The sequence below is a fragment of the Phanerochaete carnosa genome, assembly GCF_000300595.1.
Source record: "Phanerochaete carnosa HHB-10118-sp unplaced genomic scaffold PHACAscaffold_6, whole genome shotgun sequence".
Taxonomy (NCBI): Eukaryota; Fungi; Basidiomycota; class Agaricomycetes; order Polyporales; family Phanerochaetaceae; genus Phanerochaete; species Phanerochaete carnosa.
In genome coordinates, this window is record NW_006767633.1 from 2090891 (window position 1) to 2112074 (window position 21184).

General features: G+C 60.4%; 7 protein-coding genes across 7 annotated transcripts; 3 read left to right on the forward strand and 4 right to left on the reverse strand.

Moving 5' to 3' along the window:
* Positions 1 to 192: 192 nt before the first annotated feature.
* Positions 193 to 3015, reverse strand: PHACADRAFT_175013 (uncharacterized protein). Its single transcript, XM_007397132.1, has 5 exons — positions 2434 to 3015; positions 1899 to 2377; positions 1488 to 1845; positions 611 to 1436; positions 193 to 558 (listed from the first exon to the last, which is right to left on the reverse strand). The coding sequence occupies exons 1-5, from the start codon at positions 2578 to 2580 to the stop codon at positions 458 to 460; spliced, it is 1911 nt and encodes a 636-aa protein (XP_007397194.1). The 5' UTR covers positions 2581 to 3015; the 3' UTR covers positions 193 to 457.
* Positions 3016 to 3305: 290 nt separating this feature from the next.
* Positions 3306 to 5071, reverse strand: PHACADRAFT_258390 (glycoside hydrolase family 23 protein). Its single transcript, XM_007397133.1, has 6 exons — positions 4819 to 5071; positions 4452 to 4758; positions 4178 to 4384; positions 4011 to 4111; positions 3723 to 3937; positions 3306 to 3630 (listed from the first exon to the last, which is right to left on the reverse strand). Exons 1-6 carry the CDS (start codon positions 5020 to 5022, stop codon positions 3528 to 3530), a joined length of 1137 nt encoding a protein of 378 aa, XP_007397195.1. The 5' UTR covers positions 5023 to 5071; the 3' UTR covers positions 3306 to 3527.
* A 556-nt stretch (positions 5072 to 5627) lies between these two features.
* Positions 5628 to 7215, reverse strand: PHACADRAFT_162899 (uncharacterized protein; the record flags this gene model as incomplete). Its single annotated transcript, XM_007397134.1, has 7 exons — positions 5628 to 5877; positions 5948 to 6051; positions 6136 to 6182; positions 6267 to 6367; positions 6428 to 6528; positions 6601 to 7023; positions 7075 to 7215. The coding sequence occupies 7 exons, from the start codon at positions 7213 to 7215 to the stop codon at positions 5628 to 5630; spliced, it is 1167 nt and encodes a 388-aa protein (XP_007397196.1).
* A 92-nt stretch (positions 7216 to 7307) lies between these two features.
* Positions 7308 to 9808, reverse strand: PHACADRAFT_258394 (uncharacterized protein). Its single transcript, XM_007397135.1, has 11 exons — positions 9706 to 9808; positions 9571 to 9656; positions 9413 to 9501; positions 9282 to 9349; positions 9154 to 9227; positions 8972 to 9088; positions 8732 to 8889; positions 8606 to 8677; positions 7616 to 8526; positions 7528 to 7553; positions 7308 to 7468 (listed from the first exon to the last, which is right to left on the reverse strand). Exons 1-11 carry the CDS (start codon positions 9767 to 9769, stop codon positions 7364 to 7366), a joined length of 1770 nt encoding a protein of 589 aa, XP_007397197.1. The 5' UTR covers positions 9770 to 9808; the 3' UTR covers positions 7308 to 7363.
* A 352-nt stretch (positions 9809 to 10160) lies between these two features.
* On the forward strand, positions 10161 to 13631 carry PHACADRAFT_123634 (uncharacterized protein). Its single transcript, XM_007397136.1, has 10 exons — positions 10161 to 10294; positions 10357 to 10453; positions 10509 to 10595; positions 10648 to 10670; positions 10723 to 10878; positions 10933 to 11004; positions 11076 to 11349; positions 11407 to 11527; positions 11586 to 12258; positions 12326 to 13631. The coding sequence occupies exons 1-10, from the start codon at positions 10244 to 10246 to the stop codon at positions 13430 to 13432; spliced, it is 2661 nt and encodes an 886-aa protein (XP_007397198.1). The 5' UTR covers positions 10161 to 10243; the 3' UTR covers positions 13433 to 13631.
* An 807-nt stretch (positions 13632 to 14438) lies between these two features.
* On the forward strand, positions 14439 to 15852 carry PHACADRAFT_258400 (uncharacterized protein). The gene is made up of 5 exons (XM_007397137.1): positions 14439 to 15095; positions 15178 to 15265; positions 15326 to 15416; positions 15506 to 15512; positions 15571 to 15852. Exons 1-5 carry the CDS (start codon positions 14477 to 14479, stop codon positions 15696 to 15698), a joined length of 933 nt encoding a protein of 310 aa, XP_007397199.1. The 5' UTR covers positions 14439 to 14476; the 3' UTR covers positions 15699 to 15852.
* A 1278-nt stretch (positions 15853 to 17130) lies between these two features.
* On the forward strand, positions 17131 to 19936 carry PHACADRAFT_258401 (uncharacterized protein). The gene is made up of 11 exons (XM_007397138.1): positions 17131 to 17149; positions 17210 to 17248; positions 17304 to 17648; positions 17696 to 17816; positions 17863 to 18581; positions 18649 to 19071; positions 19122 to 19175; positions 19227 to 19342; positions 19395 to 19428; positions 19488 to 19680; positions 19738 to 19936. Exons 3-11 carry the CDS (start codon positions 17484 to 17486, stop codon positions 19764 to 19766), a joined length of 1854 nt encoding a protein of 617 aa, XP_007397200.1. The 5' UTR covers positions 17131 to 17149; positions 17210 to 17248; positions 17304 to 17483; the 3' UTR covers positions 19767 to 19936.
* The last annotated feature ends 1248 nt before the right edge of the window (positions 19937 to 21184 follow it).

Below are 21184 nucleotides of genomic sequence, written 5' to 3' on the forward strand. Positions count from 1 at the left end.
CAGGAAGGAACTGGTCTCGTAGATTGAGAGGCCCAAACGCATGTCCACGCGGATTGCGCACAGGATGATGCGCCAATTCCCAGGAATATGCTAGGGTCTTCCGGCCCAGCTCTCGCATTTCTGGACTCATCTCCACGGAAAGATCATGTGGAGATCGTGGTCAAAAGCTGGCATAGCCATCTCGGTCTCGTTGCCGGTAATAAATCGTGTTTGTGGACGTATTCCATCACGCCTATCGCGTAGATTAATGTTACAATGCAGCGATATCACTATGCTAGACATTAAGCGGCACAATGACTGCGTCTACAGCGCAAGCGGATGGAGTTCTAAGAGTTAACGAAGTCCCAGGCAAGAGGGAAAAGTTTAATGTTCATGAGATTAATCGTGCAACAGCTCAGGGTCAGTCTCAAATTGAGGCCGACGACATGGTCCGCTACAGAGCTTCTGTGATTTCCATTCAAGCGACAGGCTCGCCAGGGGTTTCATGATACTCATCGGGCTCGAGCATTGCGTCTTCGTCCTGCTCAAGGGCAATCGGCAGCCTGCGTCCTAAGAAATCTTCGCCACGCGGATGAATATCCCACGGGAGGTCAGAAGAACTGATACTCACCCTCTTTAGGACGCTTAGAGAAGTCCAGCACCAGGACCCTCGTGTCTTCGGGTGCGACGAAGCAGACCCGCCCGATGGTCTCGTCCCAGCAGATCGTCTCGAACCTCTGGCCCGGCGGGAACTGGAAAGGCATCCGGTGGATAGGATAGCGTGGGGCCTCGTTGACGACCAGCTCTCCGTTCACCATCTCCGGATGCTCGGCCTCCAGTTCGCTGTCGTAGTAGCGATGGAACGCGTGGATCTCAGGACTGTTCGAGATCGCGTCCCACGGCACGGTGTACAGCAGCGTGCGGCGCGAGCCGGCGAGGATGCGGTACTTGCAGTTGGTGTGTGCGGTGATGAAACGCACGGGCGAGCACCATTCGAGGTCGTACCGCCAGACGTGCTTGGGCTTCTCGTGTGACCGGCCGGCGAAGACGGGCGCGGCGGCGTGCCCAGACTGCTGCTCGACCTTGCGTGGATAGAAGGTCATGCGCAGAAGCCCGTCCTCAGGCGACGTCGTCCGCAGGAATGCGCTGACCGTCCCGGGCCTCCAGCCGTCATCCTGCCAGCGCGTCCGGATGCTAGGCACGATCGAGTCGTCGAACCAGTTCGGCGTCGAGTGCTCCGTGATGTACACCTCCGCGAACGTGTCGTCCGCGAGATAGTAGTCCAGTTGCGATGAATGGATATATTCGAGTCGTTCACCCGTCTTGTTGTCGGGGATACTGATCAACTCGAAGCAGGTGACCGGGTGCCTGGATAGGTTCTGCGGAAGCCGACTTTCGTGGAATACGAGCCACTGCCGCTGCAGAGGCAGCGCTCGAACAGCTTTGATGCGGTGACACTATAATATATTTTAGCTCTGAGACACACAGGAACAAGATGGAACACTCACGAAGTGCTCATGACCCTGGATTGGTGCCAGGGTCACCATAGATGGCGCAACAGATGGGACCGTCAGGGGCTTAAACATGATGGTCGCCGGCTGCTTCACGGCCGTGATGCAGGGCACGCCGTAAATGTCGTCAAGGCTTACGGAGGAGATCGGAGTAGATGACCGTATCATGTAGACGTGGTTGAAGCCCTTGGCCTGCACCAGAGCACGGCTGATGTAGTCCCCCGAGTTTGGTATCATGCGAGGGTCGGACTGGGCTTCGAGAGCCTCGAGGGGAATATGGTACGTGTGGCACTCGTACTTGATCGGGTAAGGCGGGTCGAGATCATACTCGGCGGCATACTCGTTAATGTTAACTCTACGAAACAGATAATCAGCTATGCGTCGATGTTCACTGAGACAGTAACGCACCCCCGGTCCCAGTCGGCACGATGCTTCCAGAGCCTTGTTACGAAAGACACCATGATCCCGTGGACACCATGCAACGTAAGGTACTTTGCCGTAAGATGGTATGCCTTGGACCTTGTCGACTCGCGCAGGATCGGAACCGCGGTATACCTATTGTCCAACACGTACACCACGACCCACCAATCTTCCCTGTCCTTGTCACAGACAGATGCAACGAGAAACTGGCCGCCGGGGAGCATGGCCATGTGGGCGATGTGGTAGTATGCATCGAACTGCCAATTATCGTAGAAGTTCGGGTTCTTACACCATATTTTGTCGACCGAGTACGCCCGCGTGAGGAGCCGCTCGCACTCGATTCCGGTGAGGTTCTCAAGGTTGTGCCGCTTCGTAGGCGGGAGAGGCGGGAGAGGAAGCGTAGTCCGCTGGACCAAGCGCTTCCAAACGACGGCATGGTGCGTAAGGTGGTAATATAATTTGCTTACCTGCAAGAAATGCGTTAATATTTGACGCGTTCGCATGAAAGACACGAAGCACGTACTCGCCGGAGCCTCAGAATATCGACCACGTCGAGATAGTCGAACACGCCGTCGACCAGGACGTCGTTCGGAAGGATGTCAATCGAGCACTTGTTCTCCGTCCTGTTCTTGGAAAAGAGGAACGCGAAATCGAAAAGCTTGAGCGGCATTTTGCGGCACGGTACTATAGGTACAGGACAGATACTTGAACGGCAACGCTCCAGCGTATGTGCGCAGCACAGACGGATGCGGCCTCGAATGGACAACAGGGAAGAGGGATGGGCGAGTCAGCAGCAGCACACCAAAGAGAGGGACCACAGGGATTTTTGAACGGTCCGCAGCCTTCGCCAACATCGCGACGCCAGGAGACGTTGTCCTGTGCGTGTCTTGTACCCGAACAGGCATCCCTTATACCTGACTGGGAACGAGGCTTGTGCCGAACAACACATGCCGTGCTCAAGGGCGCATAGAACTTCTAACAAGTGCCCAGGGTCGCGTCAATAAGTTGCTATGCACACCGCCAAGAAGTTGGTGTCAACACGGTGAAGTACCAGTCAGTCGATTGCGTCCGATGTGCTCCGAGTCTATTCGAGAAGCCCTGCTGCACACGGTAACAAAGCCCATTTTCAGTCAGCTATTAAACGCCAAATGACACTTGCGCAGACTCACATGTGTATAGCCTCGACAAGGTCGCTACTGAGCGGATACCACTCTGGGAGGCCTTTCACTCAAACCGGAAGGTGGCAGGACGCTGGAGCGCCCGAGCTCTCCTGCGAGTACCAAAGTCATTGGACGATCAATGTACCAGCCATCAACTTTAAGAGCAAACTAGCTGCGAATCCTTATATATGCCACGCCGGTCGGAGCCGACCAGATAATCAAGCACAGCAGGTTAGGCGTGAATATGCGTATGATTAACCAGCAGGAGAACAATATATGCACTGCGCGGAACATTAACAACAGCAGCGGCAAGAGTCATCACGTCATATGCATATCGAGAAGCCATCAAGCATCAAGCGTTGGTGGGCCATGGGGGTGTGCGCGCGGCGCCAGCGGCCAGCGGGAGGTGGGAGGGGGTATCATCGAAAAAGAAAAAGAGACGCGAGCGTCTTGAGTTCTACTGGCCGGTGCCGCAGATGTCGAGGTTGAAGAACTGGCCGAGGCGGGGGCTGGCGGTGGGGTCGGTGCCGAGGACCCAGCCGTTGAAGAACTGCATGAGGCTGCAATCGCACGCCGGTGTCAGCACCAGAGCACACCCGTAGCAAGAAGAGAGCAGGAAAACGGGTGGGGGGAGGGGGGGGGGAACACGTACTAGTCGAGGTTGTTCTGGCACGGGCAGCAGCCCGTGTCGGCAGCGGCGGTGGCCTGAGCCTCGGTCATGCCGTTCACCCACCCGTTGTACTGGCCGACGGCGAGGAGGACGTTGCCGCCGTTGTCGCTGATGAGCCCGGACAGGAAGAGCGCACCCTGCTGGATGTTGTAGTTCGGGTCCTTGCAGTTGCCGTTGGGCGCCGCGCCGCACTTGTCCTGTGCGAAAAGAAAAAAAAGGACACGCGTCAGTGGATGGACCGGATATGCGCGGGTGGGCTGGAAGACGTACGACAGTGATCTGCATCAAACCCTGCTCGCCGGCCCCACCGGTCTTGGTGGGGTCGCACGAGCTCTCCTGCATGGCGATCGACGCGAGGAAGATAGGCGGGACTGCGAAAAAAAAAAAAGCAGCTCAGAACAGCGGCCTCACGCTCACATCTCTGAACCTCAACTCACCACCGTACTGGCCGCCGTACTGGTAAAAGTAGCTGACGTACGGCTCACAGTTGGCGAAGGGGCTGTTCGGCTCCGAGAGGGCGTCGTTCAGGTCCTTCGAGACGACGTCGCTGACCTGCATCGGCGGCGGGTTCCACCCCGCGCCCTGGATCCCGCAGTTCAGCCAGCTCTCCGCGCCGTTGGGCCCGGCGGTCGCCGTGATTTGTTCTACAACAGCAACAACAGGTTGATTCATTTTTTTTTTTTTGAGAGTTCAACAGAGGGTCCTACTTGCCTGTAGCACCGCTGGCACCGCATTCGCTCGACGTGAGGGTGTTGAGCGCGAACGCACCAGCGCTCTCGCTGGCGGCCGAGGCTGCAGAAGAGCTGGAAGCAGGCGGAGGCGGAGGCGGGGCGACGCTAGTGGTGGCAGGTGCCTCGGAGGGGGGAGGCGAGGGCGCAGCGCTGGTGGTAGCAGGCGCCTCAGAGGGAGGAGGAGAGGGCGCGGCGCTGGTAGTGACAGCAGCAGACTCGGTGGACGCAGGACTGGTTTGCGCAGGCGCAGGGGCTGCAGCGGTGGAAGAGGGCGGCGCGCCCAAGCTCTGTCACAGCACCACAGATCAGCGCACCACCCGACGACGCGCCCGGCAGCGGGTACTCACCGACGTCTTAGCCTTGCACTTCTTGGTGCCGTCAGAGCGGCGGCGCGGACGGACGATGGTGCGGCCGTTGACGAGGTCCCGCGCATGGTTACCGAGACGTTTGTGGTGCTCGCGGGCAGAGAGGCCGCCTTCAGCGTGCGGGAACGCGGCCTGGGCGGCGCCGACCGCGAGGATGAGGCCGACGAAAGGAGCGGACAGTTTCATGGTGTCGAAGGTGGAAAGAAAAAGAACGACAGGGAGGGAGGGCGCGGGTCCCGGGCTGAAGGTGGAAGGTAGAGGTGAAAGATGGGAGGCGTCGGCGACCCCCCACACGGCTCAAGTACGCCGATCAAGATGGGGGGGCCTGCAGGGATCAACATTTTTTTGTCTTCATCACCATCACCCTGGACAACCAGTTCGCTTGCCGTTCTGACGGCCTGTGTGTACTCTCTTCCACTCGAAAGTAGCCGTGCTCACCACCATTCGAGGGCGCCGCCGGCTGAAGCAGAAGCGGCGGCGACGCTTGTCCGGCGGTTGCTATGGCCCCTGCACGCGTTTCAATGTACCATGGCTTATGCACGGAATGTAGTGCACGTTCTAGCGTCGGGACCCTGGTATGCCGACGCTGGGGTTGGTATGAACATGGGTGTGTGTGTACAAGCACGAGGATCCCGCTTCGCGGTGACGCTCTGACAAGCTTTCCCATGACGAAATGCTGTCCAGCTCGGCGATCTGAAGCGACCGGCCTGCAAATCTCTTACATTGCATATGTAATCCCGCCAGAAGACAGCTGTCGTCTACACAGTTAAGCTTTCTACATTGAAAACTCTTTACACGACGCTGCTGAGATCGAAACGCGTCGCCCCGTCCGCCTTCACCGCGACACCCTTCTCAGTCACGATGGCCGTGATCAGCTCGGCGGGTGTGACGTCGAAACTCGGGTTGTAGACCCCGTCGAGGTTGTCCGGCGTCACCATGACGGTCGCCTGCTGCTTGACGCCGCCTTCATCGGTGGCGAAGGGGTAGAGTGCGCCACGGACCAAGCAGGCCTCCAGCGCAGGGCGCTGCTCGATCGGGATCCTGGCACGAAAAGGTGAACGCCCCGCTCGTCAAGCATTAACAATTAAAAAAAAACGTCGGTGCCACCCACTTGCTGCCGTCCTCGGTCTCGAGGTCGACCGTGCTCACCGGCGCCACAACGATGAACGGGATCCCGTGGCGCGCGGCCAAGACGGCGGCGTTGTACGTTCCGACCTGCGCGACGCGGTGTCAGGCATTGTCCCCACACGCTGCAAAAGCGTCGTAGAGCACACAAGTGTGTGCGGTGGGCGTGCGCACCTTGTTCGCGGTATCGCCGTTCCGGGCGACGCGGTCGGCGCCGACGGCTGTGTGTATGTGGGACCGTGATCAGCGGAGGAGGAGGAGGAAGAGGCCGGCGCCGAGGACTCGGCGCGTGCGTGTGGACTTACCGACAGCGGCGATGTCGTGGTGTTGGAAGAGCGAACCGACCATGCTGTCGCAGAGCATCGTGGAGGGGATCTTGAGCGACTGGAGCTCGAACGCGGTCAGTCTGGGGCTCGACCATCAGCGCTGGTGGGGCCTGGCCGCGAGGGGCGAGTTGCGGGCTCACCGCGACCCCTGGTGATAGGGCGTGGACTGTGTGTAGAACGCCCTCTTGAGCTTGCCTGTTTCGTGGAGGTGGGTGATGAGGCCCAGCGCCGTGCCATAACCCTTGCGCGCGCGCGCGCGCGCGTAAAACCGTCACCGGGGCTGACAGGCAAGCCGGGCAGGAGGGGTGCTTACGGATGTTGCGAGAGACCCGGTGTTGCAGACGGTCATGAGCTGCAGCTCTGCCGGCAGCTTGCCCTTCTTGGCGACCTGTTCGAGCAGCCACTCCGCGCCGCGCCTGGACATCTCCCTGTTCCGGGACACGTCCTCGTCGTCGATCGCCTTGCCCTCCGCCACGAGGCTCTGGGCGATGGAGCGAGCGTCCTTGCCAGAGGCGACGCCGGCCTGGAGGGTGCTGGTCAGGCGACGGGTGGCAGCGCTGAGGTTGACGGCGGTCGGACGGGCGGTGTAGAGATAATCAAGGAGGGGCTGTACATGGTCCTGGAGGGCAGCAGGGGATGAGAGCCACTCCGGGGCGGCCGGAGCGTCGAGGGCAAGGGAGAGATGGGAAGCGACCGCGAGGGCTGCGAGAGACGCGATTGCGGGCGCACCACGGATCTGTGTGAGGTGTGAGCGGCGAGTGTGTTGAGGAGGTGGGACGAAGCGTGCTATCATGCGCTTGATGGCATCGTGGGCCTTTTCGATGGAGTCGATCTCGACAAACTGGACGGAGTGCGGGAGGAGCAGCTGGTTGACGATCTCGATCTTGGTGCCGGTTGTCCGGATCGAGGTCAGTCCCAGCGAGGCCATTGTAGAGAATAACTGAGGAGATAGTGACGACGAGGACGAGGCTGAGAAATGCCTCGGCCAGATCTGTTGCAATCTTATCGTCACGTGCGCGCCACAAAGACAGTTACTCGATTCGGTCACTTCTCCCGCGTGTACATGAGCTGCCTACTTAGGCGGCGGGCACCTCCACCGCGTACCCATCCAGAGAAACCACCTCGCAGTCAAGCGGGTCTCCGTTCCCAATCTGCGTCTCCACACACGCGAAATCCATCGGCTGCAAAAAACCCGTCAGACAAAAGGCACACGCGGCTACCAATCAAGAACGTGACTTACGCCGTCCAGAACCGCCATCGGATGATCTGAGACGCAGCCGGAGTGAGATCCAGACCCGCAAAGGCAGCAAAAAAAAAAAAAAACTTACGCCAGATGCCCGTGTTGTACATGATCCCCTGCCCGGCCGACGCGACAAACGCCCGCATCGTCCGCAAGTCCGGCTTGTCGTCCTCCTCGCCGTTGAGCGCCACGACGACGAGGTACCGCTTCCCAGGCGTCGCCTCCAGCGCGTTGCTCCCGACGGCCTCGCCCATCGGCACAAACGCCTGCTTCGTCGCTGGGTGCCGCTCGAGCAGCGCGACGGCCCACGCGCCGCCGCCGCGCGCGCGCACGACCGGCGTCGTGCACCGGTAGACAGAGATGCCCGTGCTCGCGCCCGAGCCGAGCGGGTACGCCGACTCGAGCAGCGCGAGCTTGTGGAACTTGACCGCCGTGCCCCCGTTCGCGCCCGTCACGCGCGTGCTGCGCGGGTCAGGCACCGCGTGCACGTCCGCGTACGCCTGCACGACCTGCCCGAACGGCGCAAACGCCTCCGGGCTCAGTGGCAGCGCGGGCAGCACCGTCGTCGTCGTCGTCGTCGTCGTGTGCACGCGCGGGGGATGGTCGGTGTCCGACGCGTCGGAGGGAGGAGACGCATCATCAGTCGGCAGTGCAACGGCCGTGTGCTCAGTCGTCAAGGGTTCGCCGGCTTGCGCCACACCCGCCCTGCTCCGTGCACACGCCCGGCGGCCGAACACCCTCACCCGCTTGATACCGCCGTCCGGATAAATGGTGACCTTGACGTGCGTGTACGGCCTGTCGACGTTCTCGAGAAGGAAGCGGGGCTGCCCGTGGGGTCCCAGCTTCGTGCGGGGCAGGACAAGCGTCCAGTCCTTCTCTTCGAAACCCTGCGGCACGACATCGGCGCTGTACGCTGCGTGCACTTCGCACGACTCGGGGAAGTTGCCCATAAAGTGGGCTGTGTCGATCTCGATGTACGAGAGCAGACCGGCATCTCCCCTGTGCCATCACGGTCAGCATTGGAAATTGCACACCGTCAGCAGAAGCCCGAGACGTGGCCCACGCCGTGTGCACTCACAGCTTTATAATGGCCCAATCCTTGTGGTTGGGCTCCCTGCTTCGCTTCGTCTCCCAGCCGTCGCCCATGTCCTTCCCTACAGCCACTAGCGATCAGTGTCGATGCCTTCCATTCTCCGGGATGTCGTTACCTCTTCCAGGAAGAATCAAATTGGACCCGGCGCCGAAATGTTGATCTGAAGTGAAGACGACTCGTCCTCCCGCGCAGACCAGGGCGAGATCGAACACTTGTCCCAGTTCTGATGGAAATTGGGGCTCGACGAGGCCGTACACGCGAAACCTGGCCTGTTTGTGTGTATTTTGTTTTTTGGGGGGGAGCAAGTGGTTGGCTGCGGTACGTAAGGAGAGAAGAACACATCGGACGCACGATGCCACCGTCGGGGTACATGTTCAGTTTCACGTAGCTGACTCTCACACTCTGCGGGATCTTGAAGAGATGCCGGGAGTTTGGCCCAAGGCGCACCCTCGGCAGGAGTTCCTGCCACTGTTCTCGGGGTCAGCAGGCTCCGGTAGAATGCCGCAGAGAACATGGGCGTATCCAGGACGAACCCTGCAGTCGTCTTCCGCCGGGTGGCTCCCGTGATGGTACATGGCGTCGACTGAGACCTCAGGCGCCTCGTTGCCTGGAGGGGCGTCAGCAATGCGACAAAGCAGCTGTTTCGCAGGCATCAGCTGACCGTTGAAATGGGAGGTGTCGACATCGAAACCCAGGACGACACCTGAACATCCGAGCTTGATGATGCACCTGGGGACGGGCAGGCGCACTCAGGACGCGCGCGAACAAAACTCTTTCAGGGAAGCGGCATACCAATCGTAGGTGGGATTGTGCCGGCGGGACTCCCAGCCGCTGTAAAGCGCACCCTTTGGTCCGAACTGGCCCTTGAGACTTGGCGCGGGCTGGTACGTGCGTCATTTTCCCAGCCCGCACAAAAGCAGACGAAATCGCCCCAAACGAGAATGGCTCACCTCGACCGACAAAAGGTGATGCGCACTGGCGAAAAATTCGTCTGAAACAGAACACACTTGGCCGTCGAGGGCGACGCTGGACAGTTCTGGGTGGCGTGAGCTGGCGGACGTGCGGTCACACGACGAGGTGCATACCTATCGTCGTGGAGAAGTGCTCGGAGAAGTCTTCTAGGGGGACGGATTTGTATTCGACAGGCATTCTGTGTGAGTGAGCAGCGTTCGTCTAGGAGAGTGAACTGTGTGTGCTTGGTGGCAAAGCAGCAGAGGAGGGGAGCGAGGTGAGCAGAGGGGGCATGCGTAACAGTGCCTCAGATATGGAGATAGATCTCCCGAGGAATCGCCATGTCGCTTGTCGCCTCTTCGCCTCCGCCAATTTTTGTAGGTCATTTTGCACGCCGGTTGCATCGTGTTTCACGCATGCTCTGGAATCCCGTCGATATTCAAGAGAATAATAATCCATCTGGTGCATGACGTCGTGGGACGGCGGACGCCATTCCGTGGAAGTTCGGGACGATCGAGGTATGGGCGCCTGCCGAACATTGATTGGCCGGTGTGGCGATAATCACATGCCTCCCCACCGTCACTGCGTCGGACCACAGCCTGTCGACCCATTCGGTCAGATGGAGGCCTGCTACCACTCTTCGCTCGCCCATCCACCACTGCACTCCCAGCCATGATAGACCATTTCATGGGCCGCCCGAATCCCTCTTGGAAGAGGCTCCAGGTCTGCAACACGCCCTGCAGCCGTGGTTCATTCCGGGCACTACTGACCGAGAATATTCGCAGGTATTTCTTGTGGTCTTCTTTTGGATCTGGAGGATCCTGTATGGGAACCCGGGGGGTCCCAGAATCTTGTGGTTGCGCAGGGCAAACAGGCTGTTGCGTGCGTCCTTTGTCTCCTCCTGCAGCCGTCTCACTAACATGCATACCGTCTTCAGGGCAGTTCACTCCGTGGCAACTCATTGTCAGCACCCTGACAGGTGTATACGCAGTGCGAAACATAGACAAGATACTAGGGCTCGGATGTGAGTCTTTGCTCCTCCTTGGTCGTCGCAGTCAGATTGAACCTGCAACCAGCACCTGAACCTCTCGCCAACCTGGTCAGTCCACTCGAAGCCGAAGCCGCCACACTAATATTGACCGAGATCTCAGTATTCCCCAAACTATTACCGCGCGACATGGATAAGCACAGGCCTCGATGCTGGCTTTGCTACGGCCATGTCTATCCGGCCCAAGTGGCTCAAGGACCTATGTTCTGTACTGTTCTCCGTGTATTATATAGTCTACGCACAAGAAGCCGACGAGAAGGTTGGTCTCCAACGCTTTCGGTGCAAGAACGCGGACGTTGAGTTTGCTTTGCAGCTTCGGCGCTTTAGAGCTGTCCCCACCGTCGAGTTTCTTCGGACGACCTGGGAAAAGACGGCCAATCCTTATGTACGCGCGTACACGGTCGTGTTCGCCTATGACGCGGTTGAACTCGCGGCTGACGCAACGCCTTTTTCTAGCTCCGTCTAATAACCAGCCTGCCACGGATTAGTATTCGCCGCAAGGTCATCCTGCCGCGTCCCAGTCGATCGGCGTATCAGCGGCAAATCACGGCATGGCTCTTCTTCGCGCCTCCCGAGCACCAATTGTCCCGCGCGACCGAGCTTATCCTCGACTTTCCCGGAGGAGGGTTTATCTCCATGGCACCTGAGCACCACGAAGATCGCCTCCGAATGTGGGCCGTGCGCACCGGAAAACCGGTCTTGTCGATCGAGTATGGCAAGGCACCCGAGTGTGAGGTTCCAATTTCCACGGCAGGAAGGATGTCTCAGTTGAATAAAGATTTCACAGACCCGTACCCATACGCGATTGATGAATGTTTTGACGCATACTGCGTCCTCGGCGAATCATGTGGGAGGCTGGTGGGCATGGCCGGGACCACCCTCGACATGATCCTGACGGGAGATTCCGCGTGGGTACCGGTGTGGTTAGCTGGCGCGACCTGTGCTGACTCTTTGTGGCACCTGCAGGGGTGCCCATGTTGCGGTCGCCGTCATGATCAAGATCCTCGAGACGCAGCTGGCCGTGCCACACCCGCTCGCGCTGCAACTCAACTACGCCGCGCTCGACTTCAACTTCACGTCCTGGATGGCGCCCCAGAACCTGCGCGTGCTCCAGTCGGAACAGTCGTCGGGCAGCCTCCCGGGGCTGATCGAGCAGAAGGACCACTTCAAGCACGTCAGCCCGCTCTCGATGGTCGGCGACCGCAGGCCGTTGCGCCGCCAACGAAGCTGGCGGGACGCCATCCGCACATTGACGTCGCCAAAGAGCGAGCGGGCGCCGCCCCTCCACGCCCGCGCGTCCGCACCGAGCCGCAGGGTGACGAAGACCCCGTCGCCGAAACTGACTGGTCGTTCGGAAGAGGGTGCAACCGATCCTGCTGATGAGGCCGGCAGCCTGGCGGACGAAGAAGACGGTGCTGACCTAAGCATCCTACCCGACGAAGACAAGCCGATCCAGGCCAGGGTCCGCTTTCATCCCGTCGTGAACTCGCTCGAGCACGAAAGGCCGCCGGCGGACGCCCCGTCCCTTTCGGGGTCACACGAGGGTCCAGGTGAGGATGAGCAAGCACCGCTCGGCACCCGCCTGACGATGACGAGTCGCACGGGGTACTTCCAGGATCGCATCATCGCCCCTAGCATGGTGCGTTGAAACGAGGTTGGCAGGTGTGATGGCCGCTGATGTGTGAGTGCTCGCACGTCTCCCACAGATGAGGGCCATGGCCATCCTCTTCATCGGCCCACATCGCAATCCCGATTTTGCCTCAGACTACCACCTGTCGCCTGTGCTCGCGCCGGACCACCTCCTGGCGCAGTTCCCGCTCCTGATCATGTCGTGCGGTGAGAAGGACCCGTTCGTGGACGACACCATCATCTTTGCGGGGCGCGTCCGCCAGGCGAAGCGGGCCAGGCGCAGGGAGCTCGAGCAGGCGTTGGTGGGCAAGGGCGCGAAGTATGGCGAGCACCTCCGGATGAGCGTGCACGACGCCGGGCGTGATGAGGCGTCCGTGCGGGCGATGAAACGCGAGCTGTCGGACCTGAAAGCACAGACGGAGGAGGACTGGGTGCAGCTGCACATCTTCAGTGATTGGAGCCATGGTTACATGCAAATGGCGCAGCTGATGCAGGAGGCACGCACCGTGATCAACGATCTCGCGGATCGCATGGACGACGCCTTTGCCGCGAAGCGGACGACGCGTCGAGGCCGGGACGCCGTCGTGGCGGGCCCAGCCGCCAGGAAGGACAGCCGGCCGCCTGGGCTCGCGAACGGCGGCAGCTTCCTGAGCACGCCGCTCACGTCCGAGACGGAGGCCGAGACGGACGACGCGCTGACGTTCTCGCCGAAGCGACGGTCGCCGCCGCTGGCCTTCAGCACCGTGACGAAAGACCGAATCGTGGGCCGGATGCGCTCGCGTTCGCGGACGCCTCAGCAGACGGGCGCTCCCGACAGGCGAGCAGCAGCAGCAGCCGACGAGGACTACTTCCGTGCCGACGACGGCCCGCGCTCCCTGCCACCCGCGAATGGTAGTGCGCATCATGCCGCGTCGATGCCCCTTGATGCCTCGCAGGGGACACCTACTGTCGCGGCACCGCTTCTTGCGGCCGCCAACGGTCTGGGTGGTGGTGGTGGTGATAGAGGACAGACGAATGCGGTGCCCGCGACGCTCCTCGTTCCGTCGACGCCGACGAGCGGCAGCAAGGCCCCCGCGAAGGCGGGGCAGACGATTACGGAGTCTGAGCTGATGCGGCGCCGGCGGCTGCTGGACTCGCACCTCATCACGAGCGCGAACGAGAGCCCGCGGGCGGACACGCCCTGAGCCGTCGGGGGTTGGCGGCGGGCGGCGCCGTGTGTGCGCGGGAAAAACGGCGGAGAGAGAGAGAGAGAGAGGTGGTCGGGCGCTGCTTGCCTCCGTGCGCCAAGCTTGGGGCTGGGACATTGTACGGAGACTTGGCTTGGCCGATGTGCGCGCCAACTGTGTATTTTGTAGCACTGCTAATAATAATCGAAACCGGGCGCGTGCGGTGTGCCGACAAAGTAGTGCGAGAAGCCCTGCTGTGCGGGTGGGTGTGTCTCGCGTAGACAGAGATGCGTGCGCGTGTGTCGAGAGTCCGTGACACGCCAGACGCGGCCGATGGGGGGGCCTTGATGGCACGGCCGACGCCCCGACGGCTGTGCGCGCTTGGCCGCGGGGTCTAGGCGTCGTCGCGGACGTCGATGTCATCATCACGGCCGTGCTAAGAGAGCAGATGGCTGCGAGGCCCTGGCAGTCGCGTTCTCCGACGCAGCTGCGCGGGGAGGCCGGGGTCCGTGGCGTGATTGGCGCGTGCAATATAGACCCCGGAGACCGACGGGAAACCAGGGCGAAAAAAATTAAAAAGTGTGGGACACCGCCACCTGTTTCAGCAGCCGCGCGGATTGTGGGATCTGGAGGCTGGGGGCACCATCTGAGATTGGGTCGATCTACAGCCAGCTCTCCGACGCAGACTTGTCACAAATCAACGCGCTCTCTCCCCGGCAATGCTCCCCATTCTGTATAAAGTCCTGCGCACCTGCCCGCAGAGGCTGCTCTGCACACCCCTCCTGCTCCAGAGTCCCCTCGCCCGACATCATCTGTGTCGGCCTCGCGCGTCCCCCGCCCCAGCACAGCTTCCGTCCCCGCCTCCCGTTCCAAGCGCGTCTCCCGGCGGCCCTCCCCTCAGGCACTAGTACTGCAACTATCTGCACGGCGTCTCACACCATGGAAGTCGACAGTAGAATGCACGCGGCTTCCTTCCTTCCTACTTATCCACCACATACCTTCGACCCCCTCGCCCTCTCCAACCGCGACTTCTTCCCTCCCAGCCACACCACCCACAGCTACATGTCGCCCACCGCGCACGCCCCGCACAGCTCTGTCGCCTACGCCTACCCCGCCTATTCCGTCGAGGGCAGGTTCGCCAGCACCGCTTCCTACGCGAACGCCCAGCCGTCTTCGATGCATCTCCCACCCGCCGGCGGCTCCAACCACCACTACCGGTACTCGCAGCCGACGCCGCCTCAGCCCCAGCTGCACTCGCCGCCCTCGCTCCAGCCCGTCGCCGCCCAGGGCTGGCACAGTCGGCCGTCGTCCGTCGCCTCCTCCATGTCTCACTCCTCGGGCTCGATGCACATCGCGTCTCCGGCATCCATCATGCCGCCCTCCTCCGGTCGCCGAGAAACCCGGAGAAGCCCGCAGGGCGAGGCCGAACGCGCTCCGCAGGCCGCGATCCTCTACGAGCAGTCGCGCAACCTCCTCCACGGCTCCCTGTCCTCCCAGAGAGGGAGCTCAGCCTACGGCTCGAACTCCACGCGTCTGCCGCCCATCCTCCAGGTCGAGAAGCAGACCGTCACGACGAGCGCAACCCAGGCCGCCAGCGCGAGCCGCCGACGGAACGAGGCCAACTTCCAGTGTCCGGTCCCCGGCTGCGGCAGCACATTCACTCGTCGCTTCAACCTCCGAGGTTAGTCCCGTTTTCGCCTAAAGCCCGTCCTCTGCCCGCACACGCCAGACCCGCTCACTTGCGTCGTCTCTTTTCTTTCTAGGGCACCTCAGGTCCCACACCGAAGAGCGTCCGTTCGTGTGCGAGTGGCCTGGCTGTGGCAAAGGCTTTGCGCGCCAGCACGACTGCAAGTGAGTGGTCCATGACGTCTTCGCTTGTCCGGGCGCCGCGTCCTCACCCAGCGCGCCTAGGCGACACCAAGCCCTACATGCAGCCCGATCACAGACGTCAAACGTCTGTCAAGGCTGCGGAAAAACCTTCAGCAGGCTGGACGCTCTTAATGTAAGCATCTCTGGCCCGTCCGCCCTCTGAGCGCATTGCTGATGCTCTTCTGTCCGCTCCGATGCATCATTGACTGATCACCTCTCCAGCGGCACTGTGAGTGTTCCCGGTCGTTATCAAAAGAGACCTCCGACTGATGGGTCGTCGTCGGCAGTGCGCTCAGAAGGTGGCGTGGAATGTCGACAGACTGCGGATGCAGTTGCTATTGCGGCACGCGGCAGCCCTAACGAAGACGACTGGGAGGACCAGAGTAGCAGCTCGGACCGAAAGGCCTCGCCCTAAACGATACATACACGTTTCCTCTGTACGTCAACTGAGCCATGTTCTGCTAGCCTGCTTGTTGAGTTTCCTAGCTTATTACGAGTACTTGTCGCTTTCGTGTAAAGTCTTATTCATTGTATCATATTGCCAGCACAGGATGGAAGCCAAAGTGGAGAATAGAAAGTTCATGATCGAGGTCACCTGCATGCGATGCGAGAAGACGAGCTGTCTTGTTCCCTGTGTGAGCCCCCCGACCCAGGTCTGCAGGGGGTTTCCAGCGCCATGGCGATTGCTGGGGACCAGGCGAGTGGGCCGTGTCGAGCGAACGCGGGACCACAGACACTCTGGCCGCCACGTGGTTTGCTTCCGTCCTGTCGTTGTGGCGCTGGGGCGGGCCCATCGCTCGATATGGTAGGTATTGAGTTGCACGAGGAGGCACTGCATTGACGTCGGAGGCTCTGCGGGCGCCGCCGCGAGCAGTACAGACGGGATTCCATCTGCCGTCGCGAGCTGGGGTGAGGCCAGAATATATTCTAGACCCTTCTCGCTATTTTAGCGGAAAGAACCGTGGGGCGGAGACCGTGCCGGTCACCCACACGCACGCGCACACGCACACACGCCTTCGTTCGACGATCAAAGGCAAGGCGGCATTCGACGGAAATAAATCCTGGTTGCCTCTGCTCGCAAAGCGCATCAGAAGGCAGCTGCGGCACGGACGCAGGCTTGGACAACAAAGCCCCCGGTTGAAACAAGCCGTTGCCGAAAAATTCGGGAAAGATGCGATCAGCATCGCGTCCTGGGGGCGTGCCGTCATGCGTATCCTTATTATCGACCGGCCAGTGCCTCGTTGCCACGCTCGTCGCATACCAGACAATGGCCAGCGCCGGGGCTCTAAGGCGGCCGACGCTTCCATGCATGGATGATCTTCGCTAATATATTCACACAAGCCTGGAAAATAAACTGCTCGCACCTGTGGCTGCCAAGTACCATGGGCACCGTGGGTACCCTGGCCCAGAACCTGCGAAACGCTGGGTGTCTTTCTGCGTCCGCGCAGGGCGTGACCGCCGTGGCAGTACCGTTACGGTATGTCACCGTCACATTGAGCTTTGTGGCGCAGATTTGGCTTTTCCGCGGCCCTCCGCTAGGGCTGCACGCGGCAAAGTGCTCCTGGCGGGCGTCCTGAAGACTGTGCGGAGGTGTGCCAAACCGCTCCCTTCTGCAGAGCTCGCCTGCCGGGATGTGGTCGTTGTTTCCGGGCGGTAAAGAGCACCTGACCGGATAATCACGTGCGGGCCGCTCGTTACCGCCGCTGAGTCCGCTTCAAGCCCGGGTACCTCCTCCTTGCCACTCACGTCCATCTTTCTCTGCCCGCCATGGCGCTACCTATGCTTGTTGGGGGTGCAGAGTGCGGTCCCAGCAACCCACTGCAGGGATTGACCAAGGAGCTCGACCGTGACAGGGGCCTGCAGCAAGTACGCATTGTCGTGTGACGAGTCGCTTGAGCGCGGGCGGGGGTTGACCAATGAACGCAGGACCAATTTGGCACAGGACGCTCAGGACCGTCCAAACAGGTGCGCCTTGTCAACTTGGCAATTTCATCCCCGTGCCTCTGAACACGACACTTAGGCTTTCCGGACGCAATACAACGCTGCCCCGGGTGCGACCCAAGATGCCGCTCGATTCTTCGCTGCCGGGCCTGCTCCTGGGCCTTCCTCACTCGGCACGACACCGTACGACCTATCTGCGCTGCATGGCGCATTGCCTCCCCTTCACACTCAGACACCGGCGCAATCAACTCCGATCGCCATGAGCCCGGCGCTCGCGCCTTGGGCAACAGACTTCCTCCTCCAGCAACCGGCGCAGAGCCCGAGGCCCCTTCAATTGGACGCTGGGCAGTCAGCAATGCAGAACAACCAGACGGTGCATGCCTTGCGCGACTCGGCAAATATGGCCAGTCCATTTCAGGGTAAGGCGCCTCCATCATGTATGAGTGCTTCGTGATCTCATGGTAATCAGCACGATTACAGTGGACACCGCCCGCAGTGGGATTTGCAAGTCCTATGGGCAACATGATGCACCAACCTCAGGCGTCCGGCTCTCAGTTGCACCAGCCTGTGCATTCGGCCCCGATCCTGGACGGTGAGTTTCATGTGAACATGTATCAGCCGCTATTAAAATTTTGCAGAGTCCCAATGGGAACAGGTTTTCAAGTCCCATGAAGAAACAGTCGCCGTACTGCGCGCTTCTCAAGAAGTCACGCAGGAACATCCCGCACAGAGGCTTGATAATCCTGACGAGCTCGCGCGAACAGCTGGCTCCCTCATTGATGCCGTGAGACACGAGGACAACCCCAAATTTCAGAGCAGCGCGTTCTTGGGACTGATGAGGCAGCTTCGGGATCGCGAAATTGTAATAGAAGGCAACCAGATGGTTCCCCGGGAGGAGGCCTCGTCATGGGCGAACGACTTGCAGTCCTCTGTGGACGTGAAGGGCAAGGGTCGTGCCGTCGACATTGCTGATGGCACCATTACATCCTCCATGGTACCGGGCGGCGACTCGACGCAAGTATACGCGGCAACGGCCGTGGCCGGCCAACGGGCTGGCGACGAGCAAGTGCGTGGATCACTGTCATCTGCGGTCGACGATCTCGACGAATACTTCCGCCAGGAGAACGAGGCGTACATCGGCTACTGGCGTAGTGAGGCACCCCCTCGTACGGAGACACCCAGGGAGAACGCAGAGTGGGGCCGCCTGCAGCGGGACTGGGACAACTTCGAGGCAACCGCAACGGGGATCAGGCCGGTAGCCAACTATCAGTTTCAGGCGCACAACCCGTACCTAGTCGGCGAGACATCACGCCATCATGCGATGCACATCCAGGGGGAGCGAAACACTTTGTACGACGTAAGTCGCTGATCGACGCAGTTAGAGGCTTGCGCGTTGTGCGCGCTAACGACGTTATTTTTTGCAGAGCGTGTTGGAGATGGAAGCGGCGGTACAACGGGAGCCGATGAGCGCACAGGCCTGGTTTCAGCTTGGCGTGAAGCAGCAGGAAAACGAGCGTGAGGCAAAGGCTGTACAGGCTCTCCGTCGCGCCCTCGAGCTCGATCCGACACACCTACCGTCGTGGCTGGCGCTTGCAGTGTCACACACGAATGAGGGGAACCGCCACGGGGCTTTCGAAGCCGTTCGGGAATGGGTAGACCATAACGAGCAATACCGTGATGTCGCTAGCGCGTACCGCTTGCAAAAACCGCTTCGCCAGGATATGTCCCAAACTGAGAAGTTCAACGATATGATTGATTGCCTCATCACCATGGCCCGAAGCGATACTAGCGGAGAGATCGACGCAGACATTCAGATCGCTCTTGCTGTGCTCATGAACACAAACGAGGCGAGTAACCCCGCATTACTGGAGCAAACTTCCGCTCACGTCGGAGTCAGGCCTACGAGAAGGCGAAAGACTGCTTTACGACGGCCCTTGCAGTCCGCCCCGACGTAAGTGTGACTTTGACGTCTTGGGCGCTCCCTCGCTGAGTTCTCCCACAGGACTGGCAGTTGTACAACCGTGTCGGCGCGACCCTTGCGAACAGTGGGAAACCAGAAGAGGCACTTGCTTACTATTACCGCGCTCTAGAACTCAATCCAGCGTATATCCGGGCTAGGTACGGGTCACCATGAGAATGCACGCCACGCCTGCTGACATTTGCTGACCAGGTTCAACCTTGGTATCTCATGTATCAACCTGCGGGTACGTCATCGCCGTACTTCCTTGTCCCTCAGCTCTCTCATGTTTACTCGGGTTTCTAGCGCCATCAAGAAGCATCAGAACATATCCTGGATGCACTCTCGCTACAAGAGAACGATAGCATCACGAACGGCGACGGGACTAACGACAAGCGCGGTGTAACGTCATCGACTTTGTGGGATTCTCTCAAGACATGTTGCTTGCACCTCGGACGTCTAGACCTCGCCACCATCTGTGACCGCCGCGACTTGGACAGTAAGTTACATCCGCCACGACTCTGCGGCCCTGGACTGATATCTCGTGTCGTCATAGCTTTCCGCCTTAATTTCAACCTGCGGTAATGGGCAGTAACGCGTAACGTTTCGCGGAGGCACATATTTCGCGTCCGCTTGAGACCGGATCTCCACGTCATCTGTTTATGTCTCTCGGAGACGATCTCTGCTCATTTCATTGTGTCATCGAGCTATATATGTCAAAAATAAAAGCTTCCCTTGGGAAGGAACAATCAGCCAAGCATTATTGGATATGAGTACCGTCCCGGGCATCCGATGAGCAGACCATCCCGCGCGTGCTGGGCATGCGGATATGACGTGTATTTAGCGAAGAGGCGGGAGTCAGGCCTAGGCGGGGGACCTGTGTGAAAGCAAATGCACGAAACGAGACGCACAAACTCCCCAGAAACGCCACGAGCGTGCGCCTCAGCCTGGGGGCACGCTACAACCGCAGTACGAAGCTTCACGGCGACCCGGCCAGCCCTGTTTGTTTGCATTCACGGCAACACGAGAACTGCTGGGCGTGGTCGAGGATCGTCGGCTGCGCGTCCTGGCCACCGAAGACGTCGAGCGTCAGCGCGGCAGAAAAGGCTCGTGTCCGAGAACGTTCGGCCGAGGCACGTCCCAGTCGAGGTGGCCGACGTCGTCCGCGTCCGCACCGTGAGCCGCGACGCCGGAGGCGGAGGCGGTCGGCGGCGCGCGTGTGTGTACGCCCGCGCGCAGCAGCAGGGCGCCGACCCACGGGGAGCGGCGCAGAAGGCTGATGGGGTACAGCGTCAGAGCGCGTGGACGCCCGTGCACTGTGCGAGCACGGCACTCAGGTTGCCTGGGTGCAGCGGACAGCGTGAGCACAGGTTTCGCAGATAGCAATTGGCAAGCGGTGACGACGCACGATCAGACCCGAAGTGAATTTGCTGTGCGAAGAGAGCGAGAGCGAGCGCGCGGAGGTTCGGGCCGATGTCGCGGAGGAGATCTATCAGCACACTTCTCTGTCGTCATCGTTGTCGTCGATATTCGGCACCTGGGGCGAGCGCAGTTCGGTGTGTAGTCTGTTCGCGATGAGGCAACGGAGGAGTCGGACTTGGACAGGGTCGCGGAAGAAGCGTCCCGCGCGATGGGAAGCTGTAAGCGAGGCTTGAGACGGACCCTTGGCCTTCATGCCTTCAAAGGGCCCGGGAGGATAATGCCACGACGAGAAACGAACATTGCGGCACGTCAAAGTCCGGAGCGAGGGCAGCGCGGCGAGTAGCTCGAAGAGATTACCAACGCTCTCGAACCGGGCTAGAGTGAGATGCAGAGTGTACAGACGAGGGAAACGGAACACGGCTGCGAAGGCCGGATCTATGTCGACGCCTGTGAAGCGGAATACCTCCACTAGCGAAACGACGGTGACCAGGGTCTGTCCAAGCTTTTGTGATGGCAAGACGGGCCTTCGTCCGAGCGGAAGGGGCTGCAATGTCACTTGTTTGATACAGACCACGATGTCC

Excerpts from the sequence above, each read along its gene's own strand:
- PHACADRAFT_258394 (XM_007397135.1), bottom strand. The coding sequence starts at position 9,769 with ATGCCTGTCGAATACAAATCCGTCCCCCTAGAAGACTTCTCCGAGCAC. Across the intron at positions 8,678-8,731 it reads ATTCTTCCTGGAAGAGGTAA|GGACATGGGCGACGGCTGGG; the intron begins CGACATCCCGGA and ends GGCTGTAGGGAA. Across the intron at positions 8,527-8,605 it reads GATTGGGCCATTATAAAGCT|GGGAGATGCCGGTCTGCTCT; the intron begins GTGAGTGCACAC and ends GTGATGGCACAG.
- PHACADRAFT_258390 (XM_007397133.1), bottom strand. The coding sequence starts at position 5,022 with ATGAAACTGTCCGCTCCTTTCGTCGGCCTCATCCTCGCGGTCGGCGCC. Across the intron at positions 4,112-4,177 it reads GTACGGCGGCCAGTACGGTG|TCCCGCCTATCTTCCTCGCG; the intron begins GTGAGTTGAGGT and ends TTTTTTTCGCAG. Across the intron at positions 3,938-4,010 it reads GTTTGATGCAGATCACTGTC|GACAAGTGCGGCGCGGCGCC; the intron begins GTACGTCTTCCA and ends CTTTTCGCACAG.
- PHACADRAFT_258401 (XM_007397138.1), top strand. The coding sequence starts at position 17,484 with ATGAGCCCGGCGCTCGCGCCTTGGGCAACAGACTTCCTCCTCCAGCAA. Across the intron at positions 18,582-18,648 it reads AGCGAAACACTTTGTACGAC|AGCGTGTTGGAGATGGAAGC; the intron begins GTAAGTCGCTGA and ends TATTTTTTGCAG. Across the intron at positions 19,681-19,737 it reads TGACCGCCGCGACTTGGACA|CTTTCCGCCTTAATTTCAAC; the intron begins GTAAGTTACATC and ends GTGTCGTCATAG.
- PHACADRAFT_258400 (XM_007397137.1), top strand. The coding sequence starts at position 14,477 with ATGTCGCCCACCGCGCACGCCCCGCACAGCTCTGTCGCCTACGCCTAC. Across the intron at positions 15,096-15,177 it reads TCGTCGCTTCAACCTCCGAG|GGCACCTCAGGTCCCACACC; the intron begins GTTAGTCCCGTT and ends TTTTCTTTCTAG. Across the intron at positions 15,266-15,325 it reads GCGCGCCAGCACGACTGCAA|GCGACACCAAGCCCTACATG; the intron begins GTGAGTGGTCCA and ends CAGCGCGCCTAG.
- PHACADRAFT_123634 (XM_007397136.1), top strand. The coding sequence starts at position 10,244 with ATGATAGACCATTTCATGGGCCGCCCGAATCCCTCTTGGAAGAGGCTC. Across the intron at positions 10,295-10,356 it reads CCTCTTGGAAGAGGCTCCAG|GTATTTCTTGTGGTCTTCTT; the intron begins GTCTGCAACACG and ends GAATATTCGCAG. Across the intron at positions 11,528-11,585 it reads ATCCTGACGGGAGATTCCGC|GGGTGCCCATGTTGCGGTCG; the intron begins GTGGGTACCGGT and ends TGGCACCTGCAG.
- PHACADRAFT_175013 (XM_007397132.1), bottom strand. The coding sequence starts at position 2,580 with ATGCCGCTCAAGCTTTTCGATTTCGCGTTCCTCTTTTCCAAGAACAGG. Across the intron at positions 1,437-1,487 it reads TCCAGGGTCATGAGCACTTC|TGTCACCGCATCAAAGCTGT; the intron begins GTGAGTGTTCCA and ends AATATATTATAG. Across the intron at positions 559-610 it reads CTCTAAGCGTCCTAAAGAGG|ATTTCTTAGGACGCAGGCTG; the intron begins GTGAGTATCAGT and ends CGCGTGGCGAAG.